Source organism: Psittacula echo (genome assembly GCF_963264785.1).
Source record: "Psittacula echo genome assembly, chromosome: Z".
NCBI classification, from domain to species: domain Eukaryota; kingdom Metazoa; phylum Chordata; class Aves; order Psittaciformes; family Psittacidae; genus Psittacula; species Psittacula echo.
Window position 1 is genome coordinate 81342730 of NC_137742.1, and position 14699 is coordinate 81357428.

Consider the following 14699-nt stretch of genomic DNA (forward strand, 5'->3'; position numbering starts at 1 on the left):
GTAACACAATCGATGCTAAGGACATATGCCTCAATACAGAACAAGGCATCTGTCATTTAGAAGTCCATCCAGACAATACTCAAAGCACTGTACTTGTATATATTGGCCAAGGCTGTGGGTGCTTAAGAACTGCTTGCGGTTTTATAAGGATAGATAATAATGAAACTATAGCTGTTAAGAATAGCTCTAATCTCTGTATCTGTAATTTTGTTGAGATCACTGGATGTGACTTTTAGTATTTAGCACCAGAAGTATCCCACCAATTGATAAAAGCTAATTACACAATGTACCACAAATTATCACCTACACCCAATGGGATGAACCTTATGTTGGTAAGGCAACTAGTAAAGCATCAAGACCTATTTAACATTTTGAAAGAGGTCCAGAAAAGTGGAAAGAAAACTTTAATTACCATTCATCATGATACGGAAGAAATAAGCAGAGTCTTGCGAAGCGTAAGACAAGATACAAGTCACTACTGGTGGGATGCACTTTTCAGATGGTCACCAACTGCAACTGGCATTCTAAATACATTACTCCACCCCACTATTGTTCTTTTAATATTAGTATTAGCTTTGTGTTATCCATTGTGTTATTTATTTGGAATTGGGGGATGCTGTGACAAGTGGCGATTTTGACTTCTTTGTCAAAATGCACATGGTAACGCACTGAAAGATACCTTTGCAGGAGTTTGCAAAAAGAAAAATCTATGTATTAGTAAAAGAATTTACTAACTTTATAGAAAAGGGGGGACTGATGCGAAGGTTAGCTGACGTACAGGGGGGGTTAGGGTTAAGCCGCTTGCTTACTCAACAAATGTGTGCTCAACACTTATCGTGCCTGCCGGAACAGAGTGGGAGGACCAAGGCTATTGGTAAGAGGAAGGAACAGTAACTCGGTTCCTGTTCTCTGGATCCCTAAACCAGCTGAAATCAGCTTTGCGGTTTGGACAGTGACTAAATCACCAGGGAACATGCGCAATGACTAGAGGTGAAAAGTTCAAGAAAGACTCGTTTACTTCATCTTGAGACCCTCGCCCAGGACCACCAGGAGACACTATGCAAGCAAGGATCTTTTACCTCATTATAATACGAAGAGGGGATAGGACATGAATATGTATAGGTGTGTTGCGTAACCTCATGAATATATAATAGTTTAGAGGATTGATATGAAGGAGAACAACGCTGAGGCACGCATGCGTTTGGAGGAGCGATCCCCCATGCTCCTCAGTGCTGAATAAAGCATACCTACTTTACAACTTTAATGAGTTGTGGAGTCTATCCGTGTATCAAGTCTAAAGCATACTGCATATGGGAAGTCTCACCTTTAGCCTCACTTAACTTGTGAAATTCATGCTACAACTGTATACGTAATAGTGGCTGAAGTGGCATTCAAACAGTATGTAATACAGGCTACTGTCTTCCCTCTTGCTTACTGATCTATGTTCTGCCACCAGTGATTTAAAACTCCCAGGCAGGGAACTAAGCCTACTTCTGACAGATCCTTTAAGGTCAGAGTACAGTTTCATTAGCTATGTCAGCAGAGGACAAGCAGATGGGAGGTAATCCTTGTGCTGACAGATGTGACATATACCTTGTTATTGACCGACTCATTTATGGAAAAGGGTCCTTGCTTATCTAGAAAGGTCAAAATCATATTTTCCTCAAAATCAGTGGCTTTTGTTCCCTTCCTTTTTTTTTTTTTTTTTTTTTTTTTTTTTTTTTTTTTTTTTTTGTGTACATCTAGCAGTAGGGTTTAAATCTGACTCTATGATCAGCCAAGAGATATGCAATAATGGATTAATACCATTCACCTGCATCTTTTGACACAGGAACAATGGGATACTGTCTTTCATAGCCTCCCATGCATTTCAGAAAGCCCATTCGCACATGCATTATAAGGGCATCCATTATAATCTCACCAAGCCGGTGGTGATTACTGTAGTATTAATGGCATTTCAGTTCTTCACCACCACATCATTAATGGCTGTAGCTGTAACAGCAATATGGATTTCCAATATCCAGCAATTTGGACACAAAAGGTCTAGGAGTATCCGCAGATCCAAAGACAGATTGACTAACACATCAGAAAGTACACTAGACGTAACACTGGCATCATCTGCCAAGCAGATATGGTCTTTATTTTGGCATCATGCCAGTAATTGCTCTTCCACCATTCATATCTTCTAAGAAGACACTTGTTACAGAAGTTCCTATTTTTTCATATCCGGGGTATTTTCACTTATTTCTCAGACTTGGGCTTTTGTAGAGTTGCATAAAAAGAAAATCTTCCCGACAGCAAAGCACATGCAGTTTGATGACATTCTTTTCAATTTCAAAACTACATAATACCTTTTTCCATGTGTTGATAAACTGGATTTTAAAAGAGCATTTTATGGATATCTAGATAATCAACAACACAGTGAATATAAACATTTTCTATAAATAGTTCACCATATGGCTACCATTTTCAACAGATGGTGTCTGTGTACCCACTAGAATATACAAAAGCTATGCATATTTTGCCCTGCAATCATTCAAAATTCTAAACAAGAATTGTTTACTTAATTACAGTTTTATTACACTTAATCAATGGCAAAATATATAATTTATCACCTAACTCTAGTATGGGGAACAAATGCCACCACTATATTAAGTTTATTTGCAAAAGGAAAATAGACAGTCCTCACCTAACGAAGTCAAAAGGATTTCAAAAAAAGAGAGACAGTAGGTCCAACATCAGCTTCCACATCAGAAAGGGATCTTCTCATCTTGGGGCTGACAAGAATAGTCTTTACCTTCTTATTCCTAAAAAGCAGTTTCCCTTGCAAATAGCCCAGTAGGTTCTCAGACAGAATGCAGTCTAGACAATGTTAAGAAAACTAGTGGAGTCTGAAGAATGTGAGAGTTTGTGTGTATTTTGCAGCAAACATTACTAGAAAGCCTAGATATATTATCCAGTTTTAGTAGAAAACAAACTTACTAATTTTTAGTAGTTTCCTTAAAACCAATATATAAACAATTTCAGGTTTTATACTTTGCTTTGAGAAGCTGCTGGGCAGTTGATAATATTTATCACAGGAACACATGACTGGAAGTAAACAACTTGTCTAACCTGTTTCAGCTTAAAACTAGTTAAGCTCATATCACTGTGCAAACGCTTTCTGGAAAACTGCTGCCAAGCTACACTGGTTTATCTGTTGGAAATGATCTTCTAATTTCCAGTCTAGATGTTTTTCATGACATTTCTTACTTGAACAAATACCTGTTTTAACTTGCATAATTTCTCTAAATTGGCACTATGTCTCATCTGATGCATTTATGGTAAATCAACACATTCCCCTCTCAGTTATTAAGCAAGTTGTTATGTTTCCTGTTCTTAAGATCTATATCTGGTGTCACTGGCTTTGCCAGTCATGAGTTCTGTTCCTCCAGCTCCCAGAGTGCTCCTGCTCGCACACACAACTCCACATCATTCCAACCAAATCACTACTTACTGCCCTGCGCTGGCACCAGTGCTCTGTGAAACTTCCCTCAGAGCAAAGGAGGAAATCCTGGATGCTCCTCCTTAGAACACCAAATTACTGCAATATTGGAGAACAGCTTCATATGTTATAAAAAAGGCCTTGGCTGTTTCTCAGAATTACAGTGAGTGGAATGTAGTTACTATTCTCTACAGTAATGTATTCAGTGCACTTGGTGGTCTTGCAGAACTGTGGAAGGAAGGTCACAAAACATTAATATCTTATAATTATGTACATGTTGCTGAGATACTTCTCTGAAAATAAGTGATCAGAAAGTATTTAACTTATGTATCAGTACAAAGAAGAGTACATGAACAAGAAGGGTAGTGTATGGTGCCGTGCTTTGGTTTTGTGCCTGCTCAGTGGTACTTGCATAGCACCACGGCCTCTTCTTTTTCCCACTCTGCCCACCCAGCAAGTGGGGTAAGGGTTTGCAAGGAGCTGGGACGTGGCACAGCCAGGACAGCTGACCCAAAATGACAATGAGATATTCCATTCCGTAGAGTGTTATGTGCATCAGTAAAAGCTGGGGAAAGGAGGAGGAAGCAGGGACTTTTTGGGATCATGGCATTTGCCTTGCCAAGTAACCACTGTGCAAGATGAAGCCCTGACTTGCAGGAAGCGGCTGGGCATCTGCCTGCTTATGGGAAGCACTGAATGAATTTCTTGTTGTGCTTTGTGCATGCAGCTTTGCTTCACTTATTAAACTGTCTTTCTCTGAACCTGTTGAGTTTTCTCACTTTTGTTCTTCCAAGTTCTCTCCCCCATCCAATTGTGCTGGGAGTGAGAGGTCAGCTATATGAACACTTAGCTGCTGGCTGGGATCAACTCACCATGGTTACTAAAGTATTTTCCAATGTGATAATATGCACATAGATAGTGGCCAGAGAGTTAAAAAGAAGAGATAATAGTTGATAAAATAGTTGATTAAACTGCAGAAACAATTTCAACAGGCTGATTTAGCAAGACAATAACAATTTTCCCTTTATGACAGGAAAGTGATTAAAAGTTGAGATACATGAGAATCAAACAATAATTAAATGCACATGGTCTTCTTGCCTTCACACATGTATTATAGCTATGAAACTCCTATTGGGTACTGCAATATCTAAGAACGTACAAGTAAGTGCCAATATTTGAAAAAGCAGTATGTATCTGTGCAAGAATGCAGGACGTTTTTAAAACCTTGGGTAGATCGGGTACTATAATTTAGCTGAGTGTTAATGGACGTATTATTAAAAGATTATTTCAAGTATAATTGAAAAGTATGTTTTAACTTTTATTCTTGCAGCTCAAACTATACATAAAAAGAAATTAAAATAATCAGAAGGTAAACTAGAAAGGAATCTATCTATAGATCCCTTTTCTTCCTATGAGCAAAGCTTCACAGATTCTAAAGGTATGAACTGTAAATAGGGATGAACATTAAGTTTTCTATGTTACTGCTTACTGCTCAACTTCATTAGGCTTCTCCTGACAGTGTTCTATATTTGACAGCCTTGAAATAAAATAGTATCATTAACCATACACATTGCTCATCTGAAAAATGTCCTGAACGCTTTTGCTTTGAGGATGATAGGAATGGATGGATTAGATTGACTTGCTCAAGTGGACCCCAACAGTAAGTAGTATATAACAATTCATTCCCTTTTTAACCAGCCTTTAAAAGTCTTTTACTTCCCCCTAACCACCAACCAATTAATTTGCCTACCACTTGCTGGCTCTGGGACAATGCTTCCATAACCCCCTCCCACCTAACTCAGTCATTAACTAGGTTAGGGGAGCATTTCCCTTGTAAATGAGTCCCCTAAGCATTGTTACTCTTTTTCCACCAAAGAAACCATACTTATTTTACTTCATATGCAACAGACAGCATTTCTCTTTAAATATAATATATAACACATTAATTTATATATTTTATTATATAAATAAAAGCAAATAGACCCCAATATCACTATGAATAGGTAAAAAATTTTTGCCTACACAGAAGTAACAGATAAGTGAAAGCTTTAGCATGTGTTAAAGAAAGGATCAATTAAAGTATTCTGGCACTCCACTTTATAAATTGATGATTCTGACTCTTTTTAAAAACTACTACTGTCCTTAGTTTTGTTTAACAGATCTCAGAACGCAAACAGTAGAAACAGAATATGTCCATCATAAACAAGAGGTCAAAATAATCAGACACCCATTCAGCTTGAACCTTAATTCCCGAGATTTATGCAATTTTAAGGAGAATCATGGAGAATCACCTGACAACAGGGCTCACCTGAGTTACTACAAAGCTTGATTAGCCATGAGACCAGCTAGAATTGGCCTAGCCCGTTGGAAAACATGAGCAGAAATACTTAAGCTGTGCTAAAAAGTAAGTCACCTAAACATGAGCTGTGTTGGAGACACTGGTCACTATGGCAGATACTAGATAAGCAGTTCTACTTAATGCTCGCAATGGGTTTAAATGATCTGTTGGTCTTCAAAGTAGAGTGGTTTCAATAATAAATCCATGAGCTAATCATTAATGGCTTGCATAATGTCACTTCTAGATTAGAATTTCCATATCACGTAGAGGTGCAATGAATGGAGACATTTTCAAATTAGGAAGGATGATGACAATTATTGAGTAAAAAATAATAAATAAATAAATAAATAAATGGCAACAATAGATGATATGACAAATGCCTGAAATACAGAAATGGACAGAGAAAGCATATACTTGACTTCTTTCAAAACTCGATAAAGAGATCAAAAGAAAAATTAAATGTTTCAATATAACAGAGGAGATGAAACAGCCACAGAAAATGTTTCATCTGCAAATCACAGCAGTACTCTTTGCTCCCTTTGACTCATAGTGATGACATCAACATGAAGCAAAAGTTCAAGAACCATCTTGAATCTAAGACCTTCTATGAGAATCTCTTTTAAAAGGGCAAACCACTTTATTTTTAATGAAGGCCAAGCATAAGCATTCAGCAGAACTATCAGGGAAATAAAAAAACCCAAACAAACAATACTGAATTGTCTGCCATTTAACATAGAAATCACCCTACCGGTATAGACCAGAAAGTCCATGAGGACCCATACTCCATCTGGTAGTGGGTAACAGAAGACACAAGAACTGAATGGCACATTTTCAACAGCATCACCTTCTGGGCAATTGCATCAAGATTTTGGAAGACAATAATTTGGGTGGGGAAAGAACTAATCATAGCAAATTAAGAAAGATGGCTAGAAATAGACTGTACAAATATTCTATATATTAAATGAAGACTTAAATGTTTAAGACTAACTGCCAGCAATAAATGAGAAAACAGCATAAAAATACCCATAAAAACATTTTTTACATACAAATTCTCACACTTTTGAAACTGTCACTCTAGTTTCTAAATAAAGAAATGTTTCAGTTTAAAAGATGAGAGATGTGACCATATTAGATATCACCAGGAGGATTCAGAATTAAGAATGGAATGTTAAACTTTTTTGCAAGATACAAGTTTTCCAGTCTTCACAAGGATATAAGTGGCAAACATTTAGAAAATTTTTTTTTCACCTACAATTTTCCAAATTTAACAAGTATCAATTCAGCACCAAATATTGCTGCTTATCAATTATGCAGTTACATTTTACAAGTAAAAGAATGTTAAAATGTTAAAATAATTTAAATTAGTTAAAAACTATTAAGGAAACACTTTCTATTTCTAGCTATACTATACTTGTCATGCCCCCAGGTGAAGATTCATTGCAACTTTTGTAAACATCCTTTAAGTTCTGTGCTATACAGCTGAAATCTGCCCACTCAGTATAGGTTTGCAAAAGTTGCTGATTTCTGTTAAAAGCACTAGCTAAGTGCAATATCAGCATATATTCATGTCTCAGACAGAAGGAACATACTAGGTGCCTCAAAATGGGAACTGAAAACTATCTTTCTATGAATCAAATAGACTAGACAAAAGGTATCTCTATTTAAAAAATCAATATTAAAAATAAATGTTTAATTTCACCAGTAAAATCTATTTGTATTGAGTATTACAAAGTTAAAAAGACAATACGGAAGTGCAATTATTTGCCAAATAATTACCTGTGTGCCAGCAGCATCCTGAAGGTCATCTGATTCAGTCCCAAATAACTTGGCAGCAACTTTGACCAATTCCAGTTCCATTCAGTAATGGTTGACTGTCGATACATGGCAAGAAGCTATTGTTAGTTATTAATCCATGTTAATATGATCAGCAAATTAAAGCCCCAGCTGTGATACACTAACCGGGAAGGAGGGGGGTCTAGAACAAGGACATAGACAGATGATATCAATCATGTCCACAGAAGATGTTTTTTATTCCAATAAGTCAGCAATTAATTTATAAATTGATTTGGGGATGTAGCCATTATTTATAAAAAGATACATCAATTTTTGAACTGTTATTCCTCCAACTGTTATTGGCATTCTGCCCAACTACTTTGTCTGAGAGCTTGACTCTTTGTTTGAAAAGCAAAATAATTGGCAACTTTTTACGTAACAGCAATTTACATTTTCTGCTGTCAGCAAAAAGTTTGTCATGAAAAACTTGGCATAGCTAGAATTCAAAATGTAACCTGCATTGCAATTAGAGTGATGGTTTAGTCATCTATTGTTTTGTAAAGTACTCCGGTCACCAGATGGTTATTATAAACAGCAGCAAGTCTAGACAATATGAAAAAATATAACTCCATATTGCTTATTTATTAAATAAAAGCAATTTACAATAATGCTGGGCAGACAAAAGACCACATACAACATTCTTATGTTTACCAAGCAGTAACTCCATTTGCATATTACTGATTTTCATCAGTAATAGTCAAGTAGTGACTAGAATTCAACATACCTTGTAGGAAACAATTAAAAAATTATTTCTGTAACACTAAACCAGCACTGAGTAGTTTAAGGAGGAAAAGAAAAAAAGATAAAAAAGTCAAAACAATGGAAATAAATCTAAATAAAAAATTGTATCTTGCAGTCTCTTTTTACAGACAGCACTTAATTCTGGGAGAGCAGAATCAGTGCAATCCTTCCATTTTTATTTTATTCTCTTCCTTTTTAGTTTAACTTTCCCCTTAATTCTCATCTTTGTAAAAGTAATGTAGAAAAATAAAGATGAAATACAAAATAAGAAAGAGAGACAAGGGTGGCTAAAGAAGGAATAATATAGTGTGAAAGTGGAAAGTGAACGATGAATTAACAGTGAACATCTGATAAACCAGAAATAAGGGGAAAAAAAATCAACTGAGAGAACAGTGGGGAAGAACAACATTGGGGAGAAAACAGGCAACTGTTCTATACACTACACTGAATTAAAATTAGATAAATAAATACGGAGGATGTATTTGTAAAATCAAGAGGGATAAAAAGGAAAAGCTAGACAGGCAGTAGGAACAGTCATAAAAGCAAATATGAAAATTTATAAGTATACCAGTTAAAAATTCAGTCCACCAGACTGATTTGGTCTGTGATAAAAAAAAAAAAAAGGCAGTTTAAAAAAAGTCACTTCAAAAAAGGAAAATTTCTTTGTAGCATTATTCTTTGTTGATACTGTTAAGGTGTTGTATGGCCTAGAGTTAATCTTATTAGACAATAGAGAAGCAGCAGCACTTGCAGAGATTGAGGTATCAGGAAAAATTTATAAAATCAAGAGCAACAAGTTACTGGGACCAGATGGTGATTATTCAAGTTTTTTACAGGAATGTTAAGAATGAAGTGGCTGAATTGTTAACAGAAAAGACACACTTCCTAGAACCAGCTACTGAACTATAGCGGTGGAAGGTAAGAAATTTACGAATTGTTAATAAAAAATGCTAGAGTTGATCTCAGAATAGAGGTTGAGTGGCCTTTGTTTTAGGAGCAATAAGATTCATAGAAATTATGATTAAGTATCTTGCTAAATATGACATGGAAAGGACAAATTAGCCAAACTTCAGGAGAGAAATGTCAACCACCCTAAAGCATTGCAATTTTTCCATATACCAACAAACAATTCATGGAATTTTTACTACCAATTATGTTTCATAAAGCTTTTGAAAAAGATTCAGAAATCTTCTACTGAGAAAGCTCTTCTGAGAGGAAAGTTTTAAGAAACAGTACATAATTAACTCACAGGCAAAGCATGTTGTAGAGTGTTGGGACTTAGAAAAGATAAAAGAATAAGATGTATGTTGATGTATTAAAAACACATTTAGTTGCAATAAAGAAATATCAATAAATTAACCATGGATTATAAACTCCAAGGCTTCAAGGCAGTTGCCAACCAGTAAAAAATGAATTTAGAAAGAAATATATCCTTTGAGAAGTGCAATTGTTTCCTGCCAGTACACTGCACCATCTACAGGCAACGGTAATGGTCTTCACAGAAAAACAGACACTGAGCTATTCTGACCAGTATGTTATAAATAGACAGTTCCACATCACTAAATAAATGTGCATTTTAATGGTAAAGGGAACTAAATTATTTAAGAATATTATTTAGGTCAGGAAATAAGTCTGTCACTGTCAACAATAGGACTGGCACATGGTACTTTAAGGTTGATGATATCCTCTTTTTTTCTTTTAATTTTAGGATATGTTTCCATATTCAGATAATAGACTTTGTGCCAAAAGTTTACAAAATCCAAAGCAATTCAATATGAACTATTCCTTGTCATCTGTTGATTAATAGAGCACTGCAAACCTGTCAAGTAGCAGAGGAATTCTCCCGAGTTGTCACTACTTGAAGGTCTTATTCTGCCACGCTATTAATGAATTGACAGTTGAGGCATGGTAAAATATTTTCTGCATTTCAAATTGGAATAACTGATTCTGTAGCCAAATAAATTATATCAATTTAAGTTTTACATAAAGAGACAAATAGAAACTTATTTTTTAAAAAAGGTAAATTTAAATCATGTTCCCCTTGAGTGACAAGCCTTATCAAATCCTTTTTTAGGATATTAACACTTTTATTGCAACTTTATTGCAAGCATTCATTAAACAGGTAAGGAAAAAAACACCCACCAAACAAAAACCCCATACCCCAAAACAATACATTTTACAGCAATATTGTTTTGAAATATTTCAAACTGCTTAGAAATAACCACAAATGCTCAAAACTGGGAAAGAAGATTATGTAATTTCAAAGTTTACAATCATAGAATAGTTAGGGTTGGAAAGGACCTTAAGATCATCAAGTTCCAACCCCCCTGCCATGGGCAGTGACACCTCACACTAAACCACACCACCCAAGGCTCTGTCCATCCTGGCCTTGAGCACTGCCAGGGATGGAGCATCAACAACTTCCTTGGGCAACCCATTCCAGTGCCTCACCACCCTAACAGTAAAGAACTTATATCCAGTCTAAACATCCTCTGTTTCATTTTTAACCCGTTACCCCTCGTCATATCACTACAGTCCCTAACGAACAGTCTCTCCCCAGCATCCCTATTAGCCCTCCTTCAGATACTGTAAGGCTGCCATGAGGTCCCCACGCAGCCTTCTCTTTGGTATAGGTGTACTAAAAAAGGGTATCTTTCTACCACAAGTCTGTAAAGTGAATTTTGTGCTACTGTAATACTATTTCTTTTCAAATATTTAAAACTGGGGGGCAGAATCAAAAGTGCAGATGACGGATTAGGAAGACTTGCAAAATGATGGTGTAAGGCTTTTTATAAGTGTCCAAGTGCTGTCAGAAACTACATACTGTTTTGTGTAACAAATCAGTCATGTGGGGCTCTGACAGAGATTTATGCTACTGTATCTATTTTTTTTAACTGTTTCATTTTCAGGAAACTGATTTCTATAAGTGAATTATAATCCTTTACATATCACACAATGCAAAACAGAGAAATGGATGCTTTCTTTCTTTTCAGTGTGGGGATTTTTTTTCTCCTGCTTACTCTCACTGCTCTGTTAAATTTCCGTATTTCCAAACCATCCTTTACCATTTAGCACTTCAGTGGAAAACTTATCAGGAAGATTCTATATGTGCACTTGGAGTTTTGCTGCAATTTTTCAAAGGACTGAGACTAACCCTATGCACGATTACACAGATGTAAAAGATGTTGTTGCTACCAATGGGCTTTCCTTCACTATACTGAACTAATACGGAAAGCCTAAGTAAAGACAAATTGATCTTACACGCAATAATTCTAAAGAAAGAAAAGGACAATAATGGCTTTTTGAACATCATGCTATTGTAGAGGGTGCCCTCATTATATTCCTGAGTAATAATATTCCTTTGCACTTCATCAAATGTGAACATATGTAATTAATTCCATTTCCATAATTTCAGCCTCTGACATTATCATGACCATAAAAAGATTGACAAGTAAAAATTATACTACAACCAAGGTTTCAAATTTTCACAGACCTGATCGAACACTTTTGCACAAGATTCTCTGTACACCTGGAAAGGGTTGAAGACAGGCTGCTCTTCTCTGCCCTTAAGCGTCAAAGGCAGGCATTTACTGGAGGTAACACCATCTTCAGAAGAATTTTCACAAGATAGTTGCTCCTTCAAATATTCCTTTTAGAAAGAAAAAATAAACAAAAAAAAAAAACCACAGAACAATATACACTTCCTAGCTTTCTAAGTGAAATTTTCCTAAATTTCAAGCATAACTTCACAGTGTGTTTGATAGAAGTTCCTGATATTAATGGGAGGAATAAACAATCTCTTACAAAATAGAAACCTTTTTAAAGTGCACCACCATTTTACAAGAAACAATAAATAACCTTCATGAATACCCATCCAACTGAAGCAAGTTATAATAATATAAGCTATTATTTTGAAATTGTCGTCAAATTATGTGTCTCAGTACTCATTTAATATATATATATGGAAGTGAAAACCAAATGTTTTCTATAAGCTGTTATAATGTAAGATGGCTATTACAGATTTCTTTTACATGATAAACTACACACAAATATTTAAAGTCATTTTTTGACAGCATTAAAAAAGGTTACTACATGACTAGAAATTAATTCTTTGATTAATATGTTCAAACGAGTTGTTTAAATGCAGGAAATAAATATTCTCCCACTCTTAAAACCTGTTTTTAACTGTTAGAGCATTCAAAGACTAGAAGTCATTCATGATTTACATGGAAATTTTAGAAACTATACTATAACAGATGCATGATTATTTTGGCCACAATCTTTTCTGTTTTCACTTCTTAAACTACTATGTAAATAAATCACCATTGCATGCCAATAAAATGTTTTGATTAAATAGAGCTATTTTACCAAGAGCTAGATAATGAAACACGGATCTATGTGCTGGAAGGGCTACTATGATTAAACAGTTTATTGTTATTAAAATGAAGTCCACAATGATAGGATTGCCTTAACACCTAGCAAGTACTCAAGGTGAGCCTTCATTAAGATGGGTGGATGCAAATCCTCCTTTTCCTTTGCAGTACTCCTGAAATGATAAAAAATTTCAGAGGCAGGTGAGGGAGCATGTGAACTACCTGCCAAGGCAGCTTGTGCTCCTCAGTGGGTCTTTATGAAAGAATAATTTCCTTATCAGTTTAAACTGATCCAATTGTGATCTGGCCTGAGAAGCACAAGTTCTCTCCCAGTCCAAATATACTGTAGCAGTTTCTCCCTTGTGTTGGCACTAGCATATGTTGTGAAATCCGCCAGAAAGAAAGAAAAGTTTCAGCCATATAAACAAGACCCACGATTTCTGGTAGTAGTGCAAAGAGGGGCCTAGGAGTGGGAAAGGACAAGGGCAAGAGAAAAAGTAGGCCTGTTTCGCTCTGCTGATTGCAGCCAGTGGTCAGGACTGCTTGAGATAATCATGAGATTATGAAAATGAATGAAACCCCCACGAAAATATAAAAAACCCCCAACAAAACAAACAAATAAAAGAAGAGAAAAATACTAAAAAAATCACCCCTAAACGAAAAACCCTCAACCAACCAAAACCAAAATACCCCCAGTAAAAACCCTAACCAAACAAAAAGGCTCTGAAGCCAGAGCTTTTTTGGTTTAAGACAACAGTGTAACACATCTGTGAAAATACACTGTTACCTACATTTTTTCACACAATCCCAAGACATCTCTAGGGCAACTAAGCCGCCTGGGAGTCACAGAGAGAGCAGAAGCAGATTCTGGGTTTTTTTTTTAGCAAAGATACTGGAAATTGCTGTGCGTGCTTGCTACAGTTTGAACATTTTGAGTGGTAGACAGTTAACCTCCCAGTACAGGCATTTTTCTGTCTTTGCAATACTGCAGATTTTTGTTTTGACACAGAGACTTATTAAAAATTGGTAAATGAATTACTTTAAGAACTCCTTTAGTATAGTGCGCATTGTAGCCCCTGAAAAAGTCATGTTTCAAAAATATGAAAATAGAAATGAAATCACATTTTTAAACCTGTGAGCTATATCCTCATTATTATTGACTGGGCACGAAACCAAGTAGACAGAATATTATTGAGCCTGACAGCTCAGGAGAGTTGGTTTCTCTTTGGTAGCCATTAGTCAAAAAATGCTTTTAAAAATTATTATTCTTTTAGATAAATACATGAAGGACAATAGGCTGCTTTGAATTCTACAGTATCTATTATAGATCTTTATAACATAATAACTCTATTTCCAAATACAGCTTCTAAGAACAATATCCCTTTTCATCTGCTTTTCTAAGGAAAATTACTAAGAACAACAATTTTCTGTCTCATCATTTTGTTCTATATTCACAGGCAATTATTAAGTGGTGTAGCATAAAGATCTCCAGACTAATTTTAAGAATGCAATCCCTTGATAGTCCAAGGAGTCTTCAACAAAAGAATGGACGTTTGAACAGACAATCAAGTCTATTTTTTGATAGTTGGGCACACTAAAAGTAAAACAATATTGTGTTCACAATAAGTGAAAAACAATATTGTAAAGTGCATTATCATAATACCATGCTGAGCATTAAAATGTTTTCTAATGGTTTCAAAGGCAAATTGAAGTAACATGGTTACATCCTTCTGTGACTCAAGCTGGTCAGAGTTCTTTTTCTTCTTGTTTTTTAAAAAACAAAACGAAAGAATAACAAGATTTTTTAATTTATTTTTTTTTTCCCACTGAGAAACATTCCATATTTAACAAGCTCTTACCAGCTGCAGAAACTCAAGGAAAGACACCTGGGATGTGGAAAGTCAGTCCAAAGTCCTTCTTCCACCTAATT

The 14699-nt window shown here is 35.6% G+C and overlaps 1 protein-coding gene across 1 annotated transcript in view; it reads right to left on the minus strand.

The window, feature by feature from the left end:
- KIAA0825 overlaps positions 1 to 14699 on the minus strand; it is a gene marked incomplete at its 3' end in the record, with an annotated part of 235382 nt that overhangs the window by 119631 nt on the left and 101052 nt on the right. The window contains exons 17-18 of the mRNA XM_080636888.1: positions 11890 to 12045; positions 7599 to 7693 (exon numbers count right to left, since the gene is read on the minus strand). Coding sequence (XP_080493014.1) covers positions 7599 to 7693; positions 11890 to 12045 — 251 coding nt within the window. The remainder of the gene's footprint in view (positions 1 to 7598; positions 7694 to 11889; positions 12046 to 14699) is intronic.